Here is a 19276-nt window from a genome sequence, read left to right on the forward strand (position 1 = left end):
TTTATCTGCATTTGTGTTCACAGACAATGATTTTTAGAGATATTTCTGAGCCTAGGCAGTGGTTTCCATTACAGAATCATAAATGTTTTTAATTCAGTGATCATGCAACTGATTCTTGCCCCCTTGTTTCTTGTGCACATTATAATTTCTCCAGATTCTTAGAAACTTTTGATAGTATTATGTATGGTAGACAATAAGGTATTGAAAGTTTTTAGCAATTTCATGTTGAGGTACATCATCATGAAACTCACACTTTTCCTAGATTGAATATCCTTCTTAGATACTCTTTTAATACCCAATCATTTTACCAAAATGTTGCCAAATAACATAATTACCTGCAAAATATTCATTTAAATGTTTCTTTTTTTCGAAGCATTAACATTTCCAGTCTTTTTTGAGACATGATGCAACAAGTAAATTGCTTTCTTTTCTTCTTATAATTCTACATTTCCTCAATGTAAACATTTGATGTGTTTTCTATGTTATATTGCAAATAAAATTTTGAGATTTGCAAATCATTGCATTTTATTTTTTATTTACTTCATATCCTTGAAGCAAAAACTCTGCAGCAGTAAAATATGTTGTGCTCTTTAGCCATTGTACCACTGAACAGCTAATTGTGGAAATCATTGTGTTAAGTATCATTATATATACTGTAGCTTTTTTAAGCAATATTTGAGCACACATTTATCTTAAACAACTTAATCCTGCTATACTAATCACATCCGCACATGTGATTGAATATCCCAACTAGCCAGAACATAATTACCACGATGTGTCATTTGATTTCGAATGTGATTAGTGATGAACAAAGATCTGCAGAAGCCAGTTAAGATCTTTAAATTTTTAATATTCATCAGCTCCAACATTTGTTCGTGCTAAAATTCCAAATATCTTTGAAGAAAATTTGAAGGATGATGCTGATCTGGGTCTCTCTAACCAAAATGGAGCTTTCATCTATTTTTAAACCATCTAAAGTTTTATAAAAGGTTACAGAAAATGCTATGGAAAAGAAGCAGGCATGTAGTGGGGAAAAAAAACAGTCCTGTGGTTGTTGTTAACATTTCACTGCTTCACGGTGAAAAGCATCCAACTGAGATGTTAATATCATAAAGTTGAAACCAACCACAGTCACCTTTACTGACCCATTGATTCTATGAAATGCACTGAGAACCCAAATGCTCCATGAGCTTAAAGGTCAGGTGACAGATACTTGGCTCTCTCAGGAACACTGATGAGGACAGTTTGACATTTAACCCGAATTTGACATTTAATTAAATTTGAGTTTTTGTCACAACAGTTCAGGACACTTCCTGGTATTTCCAGCATAATCATTAGCTTGTTCACACTGCTACTAACAACCACGTCCTGGTTACTTCCTGGTATATTATATATACATACATACACACACTGTAAGGAGTTTTTTAAACATCTCCTTCACATTTAGCCCCAGTCTTCTGGAAAGATGTTCCACTAGATTTTAGAGTGTGCTTGATAGACTTCTGGGTGTTAGTAAAGTCAGGAACTGATGTAGGTGAGGTGAGGAGGCCTGGGATGCAGTCAGTGTTCACATTCATCCCAAAGGTGTTCAGTAGGGTTGAGGTCAGAGCAAGAAATGTTCCACTCCATCTGATGTAATGCATATCTTCATGTAGGTGGCTTTGGGCACTGTCATGCTGGATCAGAATTGGGTCTCCTTGATGCTTCCACATTCTTTTTATACACCTACAGTATCTGCTTACAGCTTTGTAGTGACTGTTTGGAAATTTGGCTGGAAAGTTCAGGCGTCCCAATACTTTTTTCTCATTTAGAGCATGCGATATTAAGAAGGTGATTATTTATTTTCACATGAAAGCATGTGAGTGAGAGAGAAGTGGTTAAGGCATGGGACTTTTGGATCCAAAGGTCATGGGATCAAATCTTATCTACACCAAGCTGCCACTCCTGTGTCCCTGATCAAGGCCCTTAAGCCCATAGCTGCTCAATTGTATGAATGAGATTAGATTAGATTCAACTTTATTGTCATTACACATGTACAAGTACAAGGCAACGAAATGCAGTTTGGGTCTAACCAGAGTGCAATAACAGCAAGTGCAGGATATACAGTGTTACATGATTTACATAAGTTCAATAGAATGGAGATGCAAATGCTGTTATTGTAAATTATATATTTAACCAGTGATTTAGTCAGAGATGGAGTGAGTCAATGACTAAATCAAGATCCAGCTCCATGATGTGTTTTATATAGTAAATAATAGACATAAAAATTGTATATTCAACACATGCCATGTTTTTCAGTCCTGAAATAATTATTTTGTGTGACCTCAGGATAAACTGACCATCCTGTTCCCATGTCCTCCATCTGCCCTCATGCCAACAGGGACATAAGTGAATGTTTCACTCATTAAAGCTTATGTTTCTAACAGGAGCACAGCAGAGCAAAACATTTTATCTCAGCATGTGGAGGTGTGGCTGGAGACATTTAAGAAAACCCTCAGAGGAACCCTGCTGGGTCTGTAACCTTGCATTATTTGTTTGTGTGTGTGTGTGTGTATGTGTGTGTGCTCACAGAAATCTGTCCTGAATGCCAATAGGAAAACTTTTCTTGTCCAGTGTTTGGTCAAGGCCTGCCTATCAAATAGAAGAAGAAAAATGTTCATGGTGTTAAAATAGGAACAAGGGACTGGCTTGGTGTTAATGGCTTCTTAAAGAAAAATCAACACATGCGGTGTGTGACCTTTCCATTGTGTGAGTGTCAGAAGTCATGTGTCTGGGCTTGTCCAGTGTGACATGTGAGGAAATGGAGTGGAGGATGTGACCTGAATATAAAACACTCTCACCTGTAAGGTGCCTACTTTAAACCCACCTCAGTAATGTCAATCATTTCTCCCTTTCAGCTGTCGGATCAACATCCACAAAATCCGGCTTTGTCACGGAACAGCCTGGGAGGCAACTCTGACCAAAAGCTAATTTATGTCTCACATATACACACACACTCACACACAGTGTAAGGGTCCGGTATGAATAATTCCTGAATTTGAGCTTATTAAGCTTAAGCTGTAACAACAGGATGTACAGCTCTTAACGTAATCATGACCTGCTTGCTTCTGTATTCTGTTTTTGTATTTTATTTTATGAATTTGAAATGGAAAAGCCAAGAGAGGTGTTTGAGGAACATTTATGTGTAACACAAAACACAGAACTAAAAGGAATTTAAGATTTATTTTAAATAATATGCAGTATATTGGGATGCATCTTTAAATAATTACTCTTTTGGCCCTGCACCTTTTCCTTCGACCAACTGAAGCACCTAATAATCAAAGAACTGAGATTTCCCTCATTTTTAAGAAGTAATAAATGTAAACCATTTAAATATTGCATCCAAAATCATTGTATGAAATCGGTTGCCTCCAACTTTGCCTCACCTACACCCTATTACAACGGGAATACCAACATGGACCCTTTCTACCTCAAACTACCTCAGTACATTTTGCATTCACATACACCCCCCCTGCACCCCATGTACCTCAGACTACCTCTGCATATTTTGCACACACAAATAGACCACTTTACAATGGGAAAACCATTTGGACCCCATAGACCCCATTTACCTCAGACTACCTCTGAATATTTTGCACACTTACATAGACTCCTTTACATTAGGAAACATCAATATAATCCAATCCAAATCTGCAGGACTGTGCACATGCCTTTTTACAATGGATGCTCTTCTGTTTTTTGCTCATTACTTTGTACTCTTGTAATTTATGGCTTGGATCTTAGTCTGTTTCCCTGATGTTCTTAATTTACAGTATAGCATAAGATGCTTTAAGGATTTACAGAGTAAGAATTTAGTTTCAGGGTGTAACAGTTTTCTGTACATATGACAATACTGGAAGTGACATATCTAAATAGCATATTTAGAGGACAATTTGAATTTGTCTGTCAGTTATTTCTCTTTGAGTCAAATACGTCTTTTTGTAATATCTTATTTAAATTGTTAAACAAGCTATAACGAATAGCAGCAATGAGCATCCAGACTCAGGCTAAAGGTTTATCAGTATCAACTGGGAATATGCACAAAACAACCACAGTTATAGGTTAAGTAACATCATTTGCACCAGAATATTTGGTTTGCATTTGATTTGACACCTGTATTCTATAAACCTTAGATGAGTAGAAGTCATTTGAACTTCTGCTGAAGCAGAACAACAAAACAGCAACATATGATCTTAAAGCTGGAATTGTGGCTCCTAAACCCAGCTTCACAATGCAAATAGAAAGTTCAGTTTCCAATAAATCAGATCCAATTATTGACGAGAGTGAATTCAATAGGGCAGCCGTTCTTTCTGCTTCACTGCCTGATGAACAGCTCTGCTTGTACAAGATATTCTGTATACCCAATAATGAGGTAAGGAAAGTCTTAATAAGATACACACGAAAAAAGCTTCTGGCTTAAATTGCATCCAAGGACATGTATCGATTGCTAACTCCATTCATCTGCAGGCTATTTCCACTAACATTTGCAAATCTAAAATCTAGCATTGTACCATTTCACCAGTGCTAGGGATTTTATTACAATGGACTCACTACCATCCTTATGGCATATACAGTGGCTAGCATTCATATTCATACTCTTGACTTGAAAAAATGCATTAAATTACACATATACTTTATTTCCAAAAGTATTGGGTCACCTTGACCATTCCTGCTAAATGTGGTTCCCTTTCAGGAACTCGAGCTGCGGCAAACACTTAGGGAACGCGCGGAGTGTTCACGCTCTGAAATAATATGTGTAATCAGTCAGAAATTAGATGCTGGCCGTCACCGGCAGGGTGACATCGAAACCAGGAAGTATAAAACGCATATGGAGTGAGGGAGCGCCAGCTTCTGTTTTTTCACGAAGTGCTCTGTGTGTTTTGTTGTCAGATTGTTTGTCGAAAAAAAAGAAAGAAAAACCATTTCTGCGATATGGTAGCTGAGAAGCTTTACGAAGGTTTTGACGTGTGCTGTTGCCAAGCTCGATATAACTTGGCCGCAAAAAGTGTTTTTATCTTGTAAATTAGATGAGCGCTTTCTGACACCCTTGACACAACCCTATGCGTCGGGGTCTTACTTTCTTTCCCGACCTGCACACTGAGGTGTCCAGGTCATGGGTTAAGCCTTTTTTGGGCCACTCCTTCACCCCAGTTGCAGTAGGTGTAAGACAGAGTACATGTGTGTGAATGAGAGTGAGGGCAGTGGAGGGGTGCGGTTGCAGGGAGAAAATGTGGTGGAGGAGTTCAAGTACCTGGGATCAACAGTGCAAAGTAATGGAGAGTGTGGTAGAGAAGTGAAGAAAAGAGTGCAGGCAGGGTGGAGTGGGTGGAGAAGAGTGACCGGAGTGTTTTGTGATAGAAGAGTATTTGTGAGAGTGAAAGGGAAAGTTTATAGGACTGTGGTGATACCTGAGATGTTGTATGGTTTAGAGACAGTGGCATTGAGTAAAAGACAGGAGGTGGAGCTGGAGGTAGCAGAGCTGAAGATGTTGAGGTTTCCGTTGGGAGTGACGACGATGGACAGGATTGGAAAATATTTTATTTAGAGGGACCGCTCATGTAGGACGTGTTGGGGACAGGGTGAGGGAGGTATGATTAAGATGTTTGGACATGTGCAGAAGAGGGACATGGGGTATATCATTAGAAGAATGCTGAGGATGAGGTTTATTTTGACAGTGTGCTACATGATCCAGAATATAGAGCTCTGCGGGGTCAGACAGAGATTTAATTACTGTCGAAAACCCCTTAACACGGTAACGTGGCGAGGTACTAATGCAATGACTGAGGCAGATTTCAAAAGAGATAAGGTAATGATCTAAAATAGCTTTAGACTGTGGAATTATGACTATATGTTTTATATCAAATCCAAATGTAAGTATAAAATAATGAGTGTGTCACCACTATAAATGGGTCCTAAACGATTCTGATTAATTCCTACTGAATCTCGAATGGACTGTTCTAAAGAAATCTTCCTGATTATCAAAATGAATATTAAATTCACCAATAATTAATGTTTTGTCTAAAGAAGTAGCTGGATTTGTGATAAAATCAGCAAAACCTATGAGAAAATTGAGTAGGGCCCTGGGGGTCTATAAATAATAATGAATGGAATTGACTGATTAGCCCTGCTTTCGGACACTTAATATTTTATTTTGGTGTTAAAACATCAAATGTGTTACATTCATGTTTAGTTTTTGTGTGACGCTTAGATTATTATTATAAATAGCTGTAACTCCGCCTCATCTGCCATTTAGACGGAGCTGGTGTATGTAAATATTCCCAGGGGGACTCGCTTCATTTATTGCTACATATTCATTCGGTTTAATCAAGGTTTCTGTCAAACACATTATATAAAACTCCTGGTCGGTAATACATTTGTTTATAGTCAGCACTTTTGACACAAGAGAACTAATATTCAACAATTCTATCTTTAGATCAGAGGTGCTGACTGTGCATTGAGTCCTATTAAATTGAATCTTAATAAGGTTACTTAAACAGACTTTATGAAAATTTCTACATTTTGATTTTGTTTGGGAGACAAACACAGTCTCAATTTTTATGAACCCTGAGTGAAGACTCTGTGCAGCTAGCAGACGTTCGGTACTTGCCCTCTAAATTGCTCCAATTATCTATGAAGCCCACATTGTTTTTGAAGCACCACTCAGACGTCCATTAGTTTAGCGACCATAACCTGCTGTAAGCTACATCACCATTGGGATGGGGCCAGAGCATATTAGAGGATCGGGAATTCCAGTATACACCTGACCTGTGCTGCTGGTGCCCCTAAAGGTCTAGCTCATTTCATGCGCCCTCAGAATAAAGTCTCCTATAACCAGAGCTCTTTCAGGTTTCTCAGCGGGTGCTTCACTGAGGAGAGCAGACCTGTTGGACATGTGAAGCGAAGAGGAATGGTGCACCCGTGGGTGAGCCTCAACAATAGCTTTGACTTTGCAAGTCTGTCGTTGAGTCGTCACCCACTCGCCCTGCTGTAAGCGCACTAATGTCGGATTCGGGAAAATTGGTAACTCCACCTAGGGCATCCAGACATTCCTCTGCAGAACCTGGACCGCTTTCGCACTCATTACTTCTCTCTAAACTCTGGATGCGTTCGTCTAATGCTAGGATGTTCTTTGTCAAAGAGCAAACTAACTTGCACTTTTCACATTAAAAATGATCGATAGCGATAAAGAAAGACTGACTAAGCATGTCACATTTCACACACTGAATGAGCTGGATGCTCTCCATACCAGAGACATTACGTACCTTAATGTAAATGCTCTTCTAAAAGAACCCTAGGCCTTCTCACCTCACTTACAACCGAATCTGACTTTACTAACACCATTTTTGCTGAATGAGCACAAATCTCCACAATGACACTCCAAAATCTAGTGGACAATTTCAGTAACGTTGTGGATCTTAAGCTGTTAAGGTGGAACCATTCACAGCTGAAAGTGGCCGCTGGTATTTTATTAGAAGGAGAGAGAGAGAGAGAGAGAGAGAGAGAGAGAGAGAGAGAGAGAGAGAGAGAGAGAGAGAGAGAGAGAGCAGAGGTTAATTGGTTTTTGGTGATTTTTTTTTTATTTTTATGTTCATTAATAAAGAAAAACATCCATGCAATCATGCCTTTGTACTTTAGTTTAAAGTTTGTATGATACATTTTTTGTTTCCATCCACACAGTCATGATTATCTAACCGACTAAAAGCATTTTTTTTTTTTTCCAATGCTTCTGGAGCATGACTGCAGTTTTTGTATGAAAGCAAACAAATAAAAACCAAAGCTGGAAGAAATCATTTCACTTGACATTCACAGTGGGAAAGAGTTTTAGCCCCCCAAAAAAGGAGGTCGTTTTCATTGACGCCTGCACATTTTATACAATTTCATGCTCTGTCAATGCAAAGTGTCTGATTGAAGGGACAGGCCTGACCTAACGACTGCTCAATCACAGCAGGGCATGTCTTCAAACTTCAATCTTTATACACAATGACTATTCTCAGACCCTGACTATGAAAACGAGTGAAAGATGTGTGGCTGCAAAACATCACTATAGCTGAGTAAAAAATAAGTATTAAATTATATATTATATATTATATAAATATATATATATATATATATATATATATATATATATATATATATATATATATATATATATATATATATATATATATATATATTTTTTTTTTTTTTTTTTTTTTTTTTTTTTTTTTTTTACTATTACGTGAATATATTAAATGCTTCAATTTTGTTGGGTTCATGTCTTGATAAGTTTATCTATTTATTCCCTTCTATGCCTTATATAGGAATGTGGTAGCTTAGTGGTTAAGGCATTGGACTTTGGATACAGAGGTCATAAGTTCCAAGCCCCTGATCAACACCCTTAACCCCAAAATTCCTCAGTTTTATAAATGAAAAAATTGTACTATAAGTCACTCTGGATGAGGGCATCTTCCAAAGTGCCATAAATGTATGTCTTAATCTGGATGTGAAGTCTCTATAATGCACTATTTGAACAAACATATTGGGACACCTGCCTTTTTCAACTGTGTGGTTTTTCCCTTAATTTGTTGCCACAAAGTTTGAGTCACACAATTCTATTGACCATCTGTAGATACTGTAGATTGAAATTTTCCCTTTACTTGAACTAGGAAACCAAAACCTGGTCCACCAAGACACAAAGTCACCTCTGTGACGATATGCTTGACGTTGGTTGGAGTAGAAGATCTTGAGTGGTCTGCTATAGAGTTCTTCCTAAAGCAGAAAGCATACAGAGTAAAATATAATTAATATTAGTATAATATAATTTAAACAAACCCAAAATGAAACATCTAGCATAATGTTCTGTGTAATTCTACATAAAAAAACAAAATGTACTTTTCATACCCATTACATGAGCACTATCTAATATCCTTATTTGGATGCTTTGAATGATGTTTAAAATTTTACTTTTATTGGAACTAGGAGACCCAGGCATGTTTCAGAAGTAACCATGTGGACAAAGCCGTGATACATTAGTATCTGACTTTACGACCTGTCTGAATGAACACAAATCTCCACAAACACATAATCTAGTGGAACATCTTCCCAGAAAAATAAAGATTTTTATAAGAGAAAATTATGAGAATAAATATGAAATAGGTTGTTCAAACCTTTGGTCTATATAGTGAATAACCTTGTTTTGACTCATGCTCAGATTCTTGATGAACCAAGTCAAGTCAAATTTATTTCTATTATTTCTTTTCACAACAGACATTGTCTCAAAGCAGCTTTACAGACTGTGGCAAGGAAAAACTCCCTTAGATGTAATAAGGAAGAAACCTTGAGAGGAACCAGACGCAAAAGGGGAACCCATCCTCATTTGCGGACATCAAGAGTTTGATCATAAATCTTTTACCAATACAGAACACTGGAGCGTGAAAACTAACATGAGCACTGGAGTATAAAATTATAAATAAATGATCTTTTTGCAGTCTTTATGGTTATAAAACATTTGTGATCATCACAGATCCAGCATCAGCTTCTCCATGCCAAAGCCTTTAAACACTCCAGGAGTCCAATGTCAAAACCACACATGTAGTGTGATCCAGTTAACACTGGTACGTCTCTAGATGGTTCGGGATGTTTGCGAGTTCGTCATCTACTACTTCAGAGGTCCATAATCTTCATGAGGTGGGACGTGACTGGAGCTGGCCAAACCTCAGGATGCCTCGGGATGGGGAGAGAAAGAGAAGCAGTGGAGAGAAATTAGCGTAGCTATTTAACAGCACAAGTTGATAATGTGCATGTGATCATATGTTCTGGAGCACAAGGTTATGACGTGAGACGTGTTATGTGTAAGCTTTGCTAAAAAGATATAATTTTAATCTGCACTTAAACTGGGATACCAAAATTCCCAAACTAAGCAGTGTTTCAGCTGTTCAGAATGTTCCTTTGTAGTATGTGGTGAAGATAGGTGGTGGGACCTCAGCATTCCTCAACCTTCTCAGGAAGTAAAGATGCTGCTGGTCTTTCTTATTTAAGGAGCTGGTGTTAAAGGATGTATACAATATATATACAACTTATTCCGATTCCACCATTGGTGTTTTATTTTCTGATCTAAATATATTATTTCCTTGTAACTTTGCTTCATGCCATATTGTGAAGCAGGAGAACAAACACAAATCGCTTCACTGACTCGCTAAAGCTAAATTTACAAAAGTGGTATATTATAAATTTGTTGCGGTGAAAGCAACGATTTATTCATGAATGCAAAAGTGGGTTGAAAAAAGGAAACTGTGAAATGATTGAAGATGTGTCCTGCGTATCTGTAGACGCGCCTGTCAGTGACTAGCCGAACCTCGTATGTGTCGAGGAATGCAGCTTCTCAGGAGAAATATGGTTGTACAGCTATATCCATTTATATTTTGTGAAGATAGCTCTCTGAATCAAATAACTTCCAACATCTATCATCCACTGTCTCTTTGCAGATCAGACTTCTGGGCCGATTCAATACGCTGGGAACAGATGCCGCTGTATCATGGGCCGAAGTGGAAACTGCAAAGGCTAGATTTCTCAACTTATATCACAGCAGGTATATTTGCTCAAGGCCATTGCAATTTTACTTTTATTGTCCAGGGTCTGGGTATCAGTCTCGTGTCCACTGGCGATGGCTGGAAGCTGAAATCTGATTTGTGGAAAACACATTTTTTGGGGGGAATATAAAGAAATGGCAAGTTAGATTAGAGGATAGACAGAGGAAACTCCAAACCTGGATAACTGATCTGAGCTTGTGGTTCAAGCCCCAGTATTGCCAAGCTGCCACCTTTTGGCCCCTGAGCAAGGCTCGAAACCTTCTCTGCTTCAGTGGTCCTTTATATACAGTGGGTACGGAAAGTATTCAGACCCCCTTAAATTTTTCACTCTTTTTTATTTTGCAGCCATTTGCTAAAATCATTTAAGTTCATTTCTTTTCCTCATGAATGTACACATAGCACCCTATATTGACAGAAAAACACAGAATTGTTGACACTGTTGCAGATTTATTAAAAAAGAAAAACTAAAATATCACATGGTCCTAAGTATTCAGACCCTTTGCTCAGTATTTAGTAGAAGCACCCTTTTGATCTAATACAGCCATGAGTCTTTTTGGGAAGGCTGCCACAAGTTTTTCACACCTGGATTCAGGGATCCTCTGCCATTCCTCCTTGCAGATCCTCTCCAGTTCTGTCAAGTTGGACGGTAAACGTTGGATGACAGCTATTTTTAGGTCTCTCCAGAGATGCTCAATTGGGTTTAAGTCATTGCTCTGGCTGGGCCATTCAAGAACAGTCACGGAGTTGTTGTGAAGCCACTCCTTCGTTATTTTAGCTGTGTGCTTAGGGTCATTGTCTTGTTGGAAGGTAAACCTTCAGCCCAGTCTGAGGTCCAAAGCACTCTGGAGAAGGTTTTCGTCCAGGATATCCCTGTGCTTGGCCGCATTCATCTTTTCCTTGATTGCAACCAGTCGTCCTGTCCCTGCAGCTGAAAAACACCCCCACAGCATGATGCTGCCACCACCATGCTTCATTGTTGAGACTGTACTGGACAGGTGATGAGCAGTGCCTGGTTTTCTCCACACATACCGCTTAGAATTAAGGCCAAAAAGTTCTATCTTGGTCTCATCAGACCAGAGAATCTTATTTCTCACCATCTTGGAGAACTCTATGCGGGTTTTTCATGTGTCCTGCACTGAGGAGAGGCTTCCGTCGGGCCACTCTGCCATAAAGCCCCGACTTGTGGAGGGCTGCAGTGATGGTTGACTTTCTACAACTTTCTCCCATCTCCCGACTGCATCTCTGGAGCTCAGCCATAGTGATCTTTGGGTTCTTCTTTACCTCTCTCACCAAGGCTCTTCTCCCCCGATAGCTCAGTTTGGCCAGTTGGCCAGCTCTAGGAAGGGTTCTGGTCGTCCCAAACGTCTTCCATTTGAGGATTATGGAGGCCACTGTGCTCTTAGGAACCTTAAGTGCAGCAAAAAAAATTTTGGAACCTTGGCCAGATCTGTGCCTTGCCACAATTCTGTCTCTGAGCTCTTCAGGCAGTTCCTTTGACCTTAATGATTCTCATTTGCTCTGACATGCATTGTGATCTGTAAGGTCTTATATAAACAGGTGTGTGGCTTTCCTAATCAAGTCCAATCAGTATAATCAAAAATTTCTGGACTCAAATGAAGGTGTAGAACCATCTCAAGGATGATCAGAAGAAATGGAGAGCACCTGAGTTAAATATTTGAGTGTCACAGCAAAGGGTCTGAATACTTAGGACCATGTGATATTTCAGTTTTTCTTTTTTAATAAATCTGCAAAAAGGTCAACAATTCTGTGTTTTTCTGTCAGTATGGGGTGCTATGTGTACATTCATGAGGAAAAAAAATGAACTTAAATGATTTTAGCAAATGGCTGCAATATAACAAAAAGTGAAAAATTTAAGGGGGTCTGAAAACTTTCCGTACCCACTGTATCTGACCCCGGCATTCAATAAACTAGGATATGTGAAGAAAGAATTTCACTGTGCTGTAATATACATTTGCCAAGTAAAAGGGGGAGGTGGTAGGTCCGTGGTTAAGGTGTTGGATCTTGGATTGGAAGGTCATAAGTTCAAATCCCAAGACCACCAAACTACCATTGCTGAATCCTTGAGTAGGGCCCTTGACCATCAGTTGTAAATCACTCTGTATAAGGCTGTCTGCCAAATGCCATAAAAGTAAATGCCTCTTTCTTTCTCTTTTTAACTTTCTTTCTTTTTTTAAGGCCCTCAACTGCTCTTTCTTTCTTTCTTTCTTTCTTTCTTTCTTTCTTTCTTTCTTTCTTTCTTTCTTTCTTTCTTTCTTTCTTTCCTTGATTCCTTCTTTCAGGCCCTTAACCCTTGAATGTTTGCTCTCTCTTTCTTTCTGTCAATATCTAGTGGAACATCTTTGCAGAACAGTGGAGGTTATTATAAGAGCAAATGTGGACCTTATGTAAAATTCTGATGTTCCAAAAACAAAAATTGTATAGTCAGATGTCCACACCATTTGTCTTTTAGAGTGTAATTGAGCAGTGAGAAGTTTAAAGTGAGTCTGTATAAGATGTTTTGATTCTTCTTTCTGCAGCCTTAGCCCACTTGTATGGGTGTATGGGTGATGATGGAGCTCCTCAGACACCATGATATTGACCCTGAGTGCCACCTGTAAGGATAAAATTAATTAAATAGGAAGAAGATGAATGTAAAAAAAATAAATGGCTGAAAAGGATAAAACCTGTTCAATAATGGCACTAAAATATTACTGGTTAATATATAAAATCAGTAATTAACAAGTGATTCAACACAACTTAATAATGATGGAATTGTAATGAATGGACATTACTAAAGGCTTTTTCCTCATGCCATCAGTTTTTCCTTGCCACAGTTGCCACTGGTTCACTCATTAAATATGAACTTACAATTAAAAGGAAAAAAAAAAAACGTATGCATTCTTTATTTGTGTGAAGTTGCTTTATAAAAGCGCTATACACATAAAAATGTCTTGAATTGAATTCATTAGTTTGCAAGTGACTAAGTGTGTGAAACACTAGACTGGAACAGGAGGTGTTCAGATTTGCTTTATTGCACATAAATAAAGCAGTCTTATAATGTTTATTTTAGGTTACTAAAACGCAACTTTGAGTCGAAAGCTCTGCAAGCTTAGTTCTCCCTCAGGGTTTCTTTACTGACAACTCAAAAGGCATTTGATTTTTGAAGACAACAAAGGCTAAAAATATTCAAAACACAAAACCTGCGTAAGTTTTTTTTTTTTGTACTTTTATAAGAATGGTTTTATTTGCTTTATTTATTTTTTTATTTTTTTATGTTAATGTTATTTAATCAATCTGCATTCACTTCATAGAATTAAGAAGTGGTAGCTCAGTGGTTAAGGCATTGGGCTCTAGATTGAAAAGTAATAAGCTTAAATCCCAGCACCACCAAGGTGCCCTTAACCTTCAACTACTCAGTTGTAAGTCGCTCTGAATAAAGGCATCTGTAAAATTCAGCAAATGTAAATTCATTCAACTTGGGTCTTCTGGTTTAAAAAATATATGAAGATTATTAGGAACACTGGGCATGTTGGTAAGAAAAAAACGGAGGTAACCCATATGGATATGAGGAGAATGTGGTTTATGATGTTGGAATTAACTGGTAATGGGATGCCAACCTGAGCTCAGGAGTGGACCAGGAATTCTGAACACTAAAAATGGTGTACAAAAGCAACATGTCTGCAAAATCTTTCAGGTAAATCATATGTGAACACTGAAGAAATGTAAGGTTTTGTTGTGAACTGTTTATTCTGTTGAACTGTTCACTTCTATCTACAGGATTGGGGATTTATTAAAATGTTTTATCTTTAGAAGGAGGTAAACATTTATCCTCAGTAAACATTTTATCCTCAGAATCTCTCAAAAGTGGTCCAAGGAACGAACAGTGGTGACCGAGTGACGGGGTCATGGTGAGGCTGGTTTGTGTGGTCCAATAAAACAGATGAGCTCCTGTAGCTCAAATTGCTGAAGAAGTTAATGTTGTTGATGCTCAACGGGTCAGAACTGTTTTGGCAGTAAAAGGGAGACCAACACAATATTACGCAGGTGGCCATAAAGTTATGCCTGATCCAAAGGATTCCACCATTTCTGTCCACACAGGCTGCCCATGTGCTTGTTCAGTCTCTTGTCATTTCGAGACTGGACTACTGCAGTTCTCTGCTGGCAGGTCTTACACTGAACGCTATTCGTCCACTGCAAATGATTCAAAACACAAGTTCTCCCATACCACCCCACTGCTGCGCTTTCTCCACTGGCTTCCAATAGCTGCACATATCAGATTCAAAACACTGTTGTTTGCCTACATGGCCAAAAATGGACCAGCACCATCTTACCTCAAAGACCTCATCACTTCTCGCACTGCACCACGCTGTCTGAGATCCTTCAGCACTGTTCGACTGGTACCACCTTCTCTCAGAATGAGAGGTAAGTACACTTCAAGGCTTTTCGATTTTCTGGCACCGAGGTGGTGGAATGAACTTCCCCTAGATGTCCGAACAGTGGACTCCCTGGCTATCTTCAAGCAACAGGTGAAGAGCTTCCTCTTCCCGAAACACTTAAACTAACACTTTCCAATTTTGCTTTGTTAAAAAAATAAGGGAAATTCAACAGAGTTGTATGCTGATTTATCTTAAGTTTACAATCTAGTGTACCAGTGTTGATTTATTCATTGCTAAAGACTCAAAGGTGGTTGTCCTGCATTATTAATAAACAAGCTACAGTTTGTCCAGAATGCAGCAGCCAGAGTTCTCACAAGGTCGAGAAAATATGACTATATAACCCCAATATTCTCATCCCTACACTGGCTACCTGTTAAGTTCGAATCAACTACAAACTACTGCTACTCACCTCCAAAACACTAAATGGTTTAGCTCCAATGTATCTTTCCAGTTTTCTAACACGCTGCAAACCGTCATGCTCCCTAAGATCTCAAAACTCCGGACTTCTAGTAGTTCCTAGAATAGCAAAGTCCACTAAAGGTGGTAGAACATTCTCACATTTAGCTCCTAAACTTTGGAATATTTTTTCTGACAGTGTTCGTGGCTCAGACACACTCTCCCAGTTTAAGTGCAGATTAAAAACGTATCTTTTTAGCAAAGCCTACACATAAAACACATCACATATCATAACCACATATGCTCCAGAACATCTGATCACATTCACATTATCAACCTGTGCTTGTTAATATCATGAACAGCAGCTATGCTAATTCCTCTCCACTGCTTCTCTTTTGCTACCCATGCCAAGGCATTCTAAAGTTGCTCCAGCTCCAGTCACATCATACCTTGTGAAGATTGTGGACCTTTAAAGAAGTAGATGCCCACAAACATCCCGAACCATCTAGAGATGTACCAGCACCAATTGGATCCCACTTCATGTGGAGTTTGGACACTGGACCTCTTTGAGTGTTTAGAGGCTCTGGCATGGATAAGCTGGTGTTGGATCTGTGATGATCGCAAATGTTGAGCTATTTTATGAGTTGCTCAGTAGCTCCTAGTTTTATAACCATAATGACTGTATAAAACTGTAGAAAGAACATTACTCATAATCTTACATTCCAGTGCTCATGTTAGTTTTCACTCTACAGTGTTCTGTATTGTTTAAAGATTTATGATCACACTCTTGATATCACCCAAATGAGGACGGGTTCCTCTCAAGGTTTCTTCCTCATTAATTTCTAAGGGAGGTTTTTCCCTGCCACAGTCACCATGACTGCTCATCAAGGATAAATGCACACAATTCACCCTAACTCTTAAAATTCTGTAAAACTGCTTTGAGACAATGTCTGTTGTGAAAAGCGCTATAGAAAGAAACTTGACTTGACTCAAAGCACTTTTGTACGTCCCTCTGGACATGGGCGTCTGTTAAATGCAGGAAATGTACCGTATTTTCCGGACTATAAGCCGCTACTTTTTTCCACATTTTAAACCCCACGGCTTAAACAATTATTTGGCTAATGTATAGATTTTTCCCGGCTTTTCACAAGCTTCAAGCCAAAAAAAACTGAACCCCATAACATTAGACTAATACAATTGCTGAACGGGTTCAGGTGAACCGATGAAACTCTTTATATTAAAGCAGATGCGCTCCCACTGAATCAGCCGCACCACATCAATATGGATGACGGTTCTCTGACGTTTGACCTGCCTCTCACTCGGACTGTCAACAAGAAAATGCGAATCATTCGTCACGCTGAAAACAACCGGGCATGAAAAAACACACTTCACCTGTGTTCTGAGCTGCACGGCATCGGGAGATAAACTTCCGTCAATGGTGATTTTTAAACGCATGACGATGCCAAAAGAAAAACTCCCGAGAGAAATTGTTGTGAAAGGAAGGAGGAAGACAGTGAACAATGACTTTCTTGTTAGGCTACTGTTTAGATACAAGCCGTGGTACAGGCACGGTCTTTTGTTAAACCATGTGTAAAGTTCATTAGTTTTAATGTAGACACCTGTGGCTTATAGACAGGTGTGGCTTATTTATGTTTAAAATAAAAATCTTTGTCAAATTCAGTGGGTGCGGCTTATATTTGGGTGCGTTTAATAGTCCGGAAATTACGGTAAATTATTGTTTTCTAGCTTAGTGCATATTCATTTTTTAAACAGTTTTCGATCTATATTATACACCTTGATCTGGATGGCAAATTTCACATAGCATTTGGTAAAAAGTTTTTTTAATCCCAGACTAAATATTGTCATGGCTCTGACTGAAGTAAATTCTTCTGAGGAGCTGTAATGGGGTTGTGAGTTTTATTTTACTTTACTGATGTAGTGTTGGTAAATTACTGGTTGTGTTGCTTGTGTATTTATACTTGGTTTGATTTTGATTACATGCTTTATTTTTCTCTACTTTCAGATAAATGGATTCCCCTTTATTATTGTCATGCGGGAAACGGAGGCGGAAGCCTTCGAATGAGGCCAGGGGCAGCGGTTCGACGTCCCTTTCGCGGTCCCGGAGCTGAGGTGAGTGCTCTGGGGACCCCTTGGGCGAAGAGGGGGTCTGTGACGTAGCTTCGCCTTCAGATGGCTAGTGGGGCGAGCCAACAACTCTTGATAGACTGTGGGACGAGCCGTCGCCTTTAGATGAAGCCAAGGGCAGCGGTTCGACATCCCTTTCGCAGTCTCGGAGCTGAGTTGAGAGCTCTGGGGATCCCTTGGGTGAAGCGGAGCTCCGAGAGGTGGAGTCGCCTTCAGGGAGACTGTGGGGAAAGCCGTCGCCTTCGGTGGAGCCCGGGGGCAATGGGTCGACGTCCCTTTCGCAGTCTCGGAGGTGAGTTGTGTGCTCCGGGATCCCATTGGACGAAGAGGTGTTCTCGGAGATGCGTTGGCGTGGAACCGGGCTCTCCTTGGGACGCTGGCGCGGAACCGAGCTCTTCTTGAGACCCTGGAACGGGGCTGAACTTTCCTGGGAGTCCTGGGACGGAACCGAGTTTTCTTCTGGAATCGGAAGCGAAGAGGAGCTCTCGTCAGGGACCAGGAGCCGAGCTGAGCTCTTGTCAGGGACCTGGAGCGAAGAGGAGCTCTCCTCAGGGACCAGGAGCGAAGCAGAGCTCTCATCAGGGACCTGGAGCTAAGCCGAGTTCCTTTCAGGACTCTGGAGCGGAACCAAGCTCTCGGGGACTCTCTGGAGCGGAACCGAGCTCACGGGGTCGCTCAGGGACAGAGAGGAGCTCACGGGGTCGCTCAGGGACAGAGAGGAGCCCGTGGTGGAGACCTGGGGCGAAGTGGAGCTCTCCTGGAGGGCCTGTAGAGAGGCGAGCCGGGAAACCCATGACCTGCCGAGCACGAGCCGCGCAAAACCGCAGCGGATTTCCGGGTTTTCCCGGGACCGGAGCTTAGTGGTCGCTTCATCGCGGCAGTACGAATCCTGCCTCCGAAATTTGGATCGCGCCGGGACCACTGTGGTAATCCGATTATGTCCTTTCTTTCTCTTTTTTTTTTTTTTTTGCGCCCCTCTTTTCAGTACTTGTAGTCCTATTCAGGGGTCGGTTATTTTGTCATGCGGGAAAAGGAGGCGGAAGCCGGAGTAACAGCAAACAAAACTTTATTGAACACAAAGGCAGAGCCAAACCAAATACTTGCGCTCGCAGGGATAATCCGGATAACGGAGTCCGGGAAAAATTAATAATCCGGTGGTGCGCCCATAGCGCGGCCCACAACAGTTCAACGTCCGCGGATTACGAAAGGTACAATCCCGGGTGCGTCTGGAAAGAGACGCGGTCCACGCGAAGAGAGAGAGAGGGAGAGAGTCCGAGTCGAACGGTACGTAGCGGGGATAAGCTTACGCGAAACCACATCAACACAAACGCACAGGAACACACATGAACGGGCATGAGCGTGCAATAACCGACGGGGAGTGTGGGTGAATGAGCAGTTTATATTGGAGCTGGGAGTGAGTGAATAACCAGCTCCAGGTGTGCATGCTTGACGCTGAGAGCTAAGGAGCATGCGGAGGCCACTGAAGGGGGCGTGGCAGGCAGATTCCTGACAATTATATATGTGACCGAACATACGTGTTACAACGTAATGACATGCTATTATCTCTTCTTCATTCTTTTTCTTTCCTCGTGTTGAAATTTTTGTAACTGTATAAAAAACAATGCAACAAGAGCTTCTAGACAGTGTCCTGGTTACAGTGAAAATATATTGCTCCACAAAGTCATTGTGCTA

The 19276-nt window shown here is 40.1% G+C and overlaps 1 protein-coding gene and 2 long non-coding RNA genes across 3 annotated transcripts in view; 1 reads left to right on the top strand and 2 right to left on the bottom strand.

The window, feature by feature from the left end:
* LOC310723396 overlaps nucleotides 1-19276 on the bottom strand; it is a 388685-nt gene that overhangs the window by 42384 nt on the left and 327025 nt on the right. The gene's annotated exons all lie outside the window — the stretch shown is intronic.
* The window catches only part of LOC310723398, a 52916-nt gene continuing 35643 nt past the window's right edge, over nucleotides 2004-19276 (top strand). The window contains exon 1 of the long non-coding RNA XR_014532673.1: nucleotides 2004-2105. This is a non-coding gene — a long non-coding RNA (uncharacterized lncRNA). The remainder of the gene's footprint in view (nucleotides 2106-19276) is intronic.
* On the bottom strand, nucleotides 17536-19096 carry LOC310723383 (uncharacterized protein). The gene is made up of 2 exons (XM_083536326.1): nucleotides 18958-19096; nucleotides 17536-18043 (listed from the first exon to the last, which is right to left on the bottom strand). Exons 1-2 carry the CDS (start codon nucleotides 19052-19054, stop codon nucleotides 17634-17636), a joined length of 507 nt encoding a protein of 168 aa, XP_083392452.1. The 5' UTR covers nucleotides 19055-19096; the 3' UTR covers nucleotides 17536-17633.

The sequence above is a fragment of the Silurus aristotelis genome (genome assembly GCF_946808225.1).
Source record: "Silurus aristotelis genome assembly, chromosome: 3".
Lineage (NCBI taxonomy): Eukaryota > Metazoa > Chordata > Actinopteri > Siluriformes > Siluridae > Silurus > Silurus aristotelis.

Excerpts from the sequence above, each read along its gene's own strand:
- LOC310723383 (XM_083536326.1), bottom strand. The coding sequence starts at position 19,054 with ATGCTCCTTAGCTCTCAGCGTCAAGCATGCACACCTGGAGCTGGTTAT. Across the intron at positions 18,044-18,957 it reads CTCATTCACCCACACTCCCC|AAGAAAACTCGGTTCCGTCC; the intron begins GTCGGTTATTGC and ends TTCCGATTCCAG.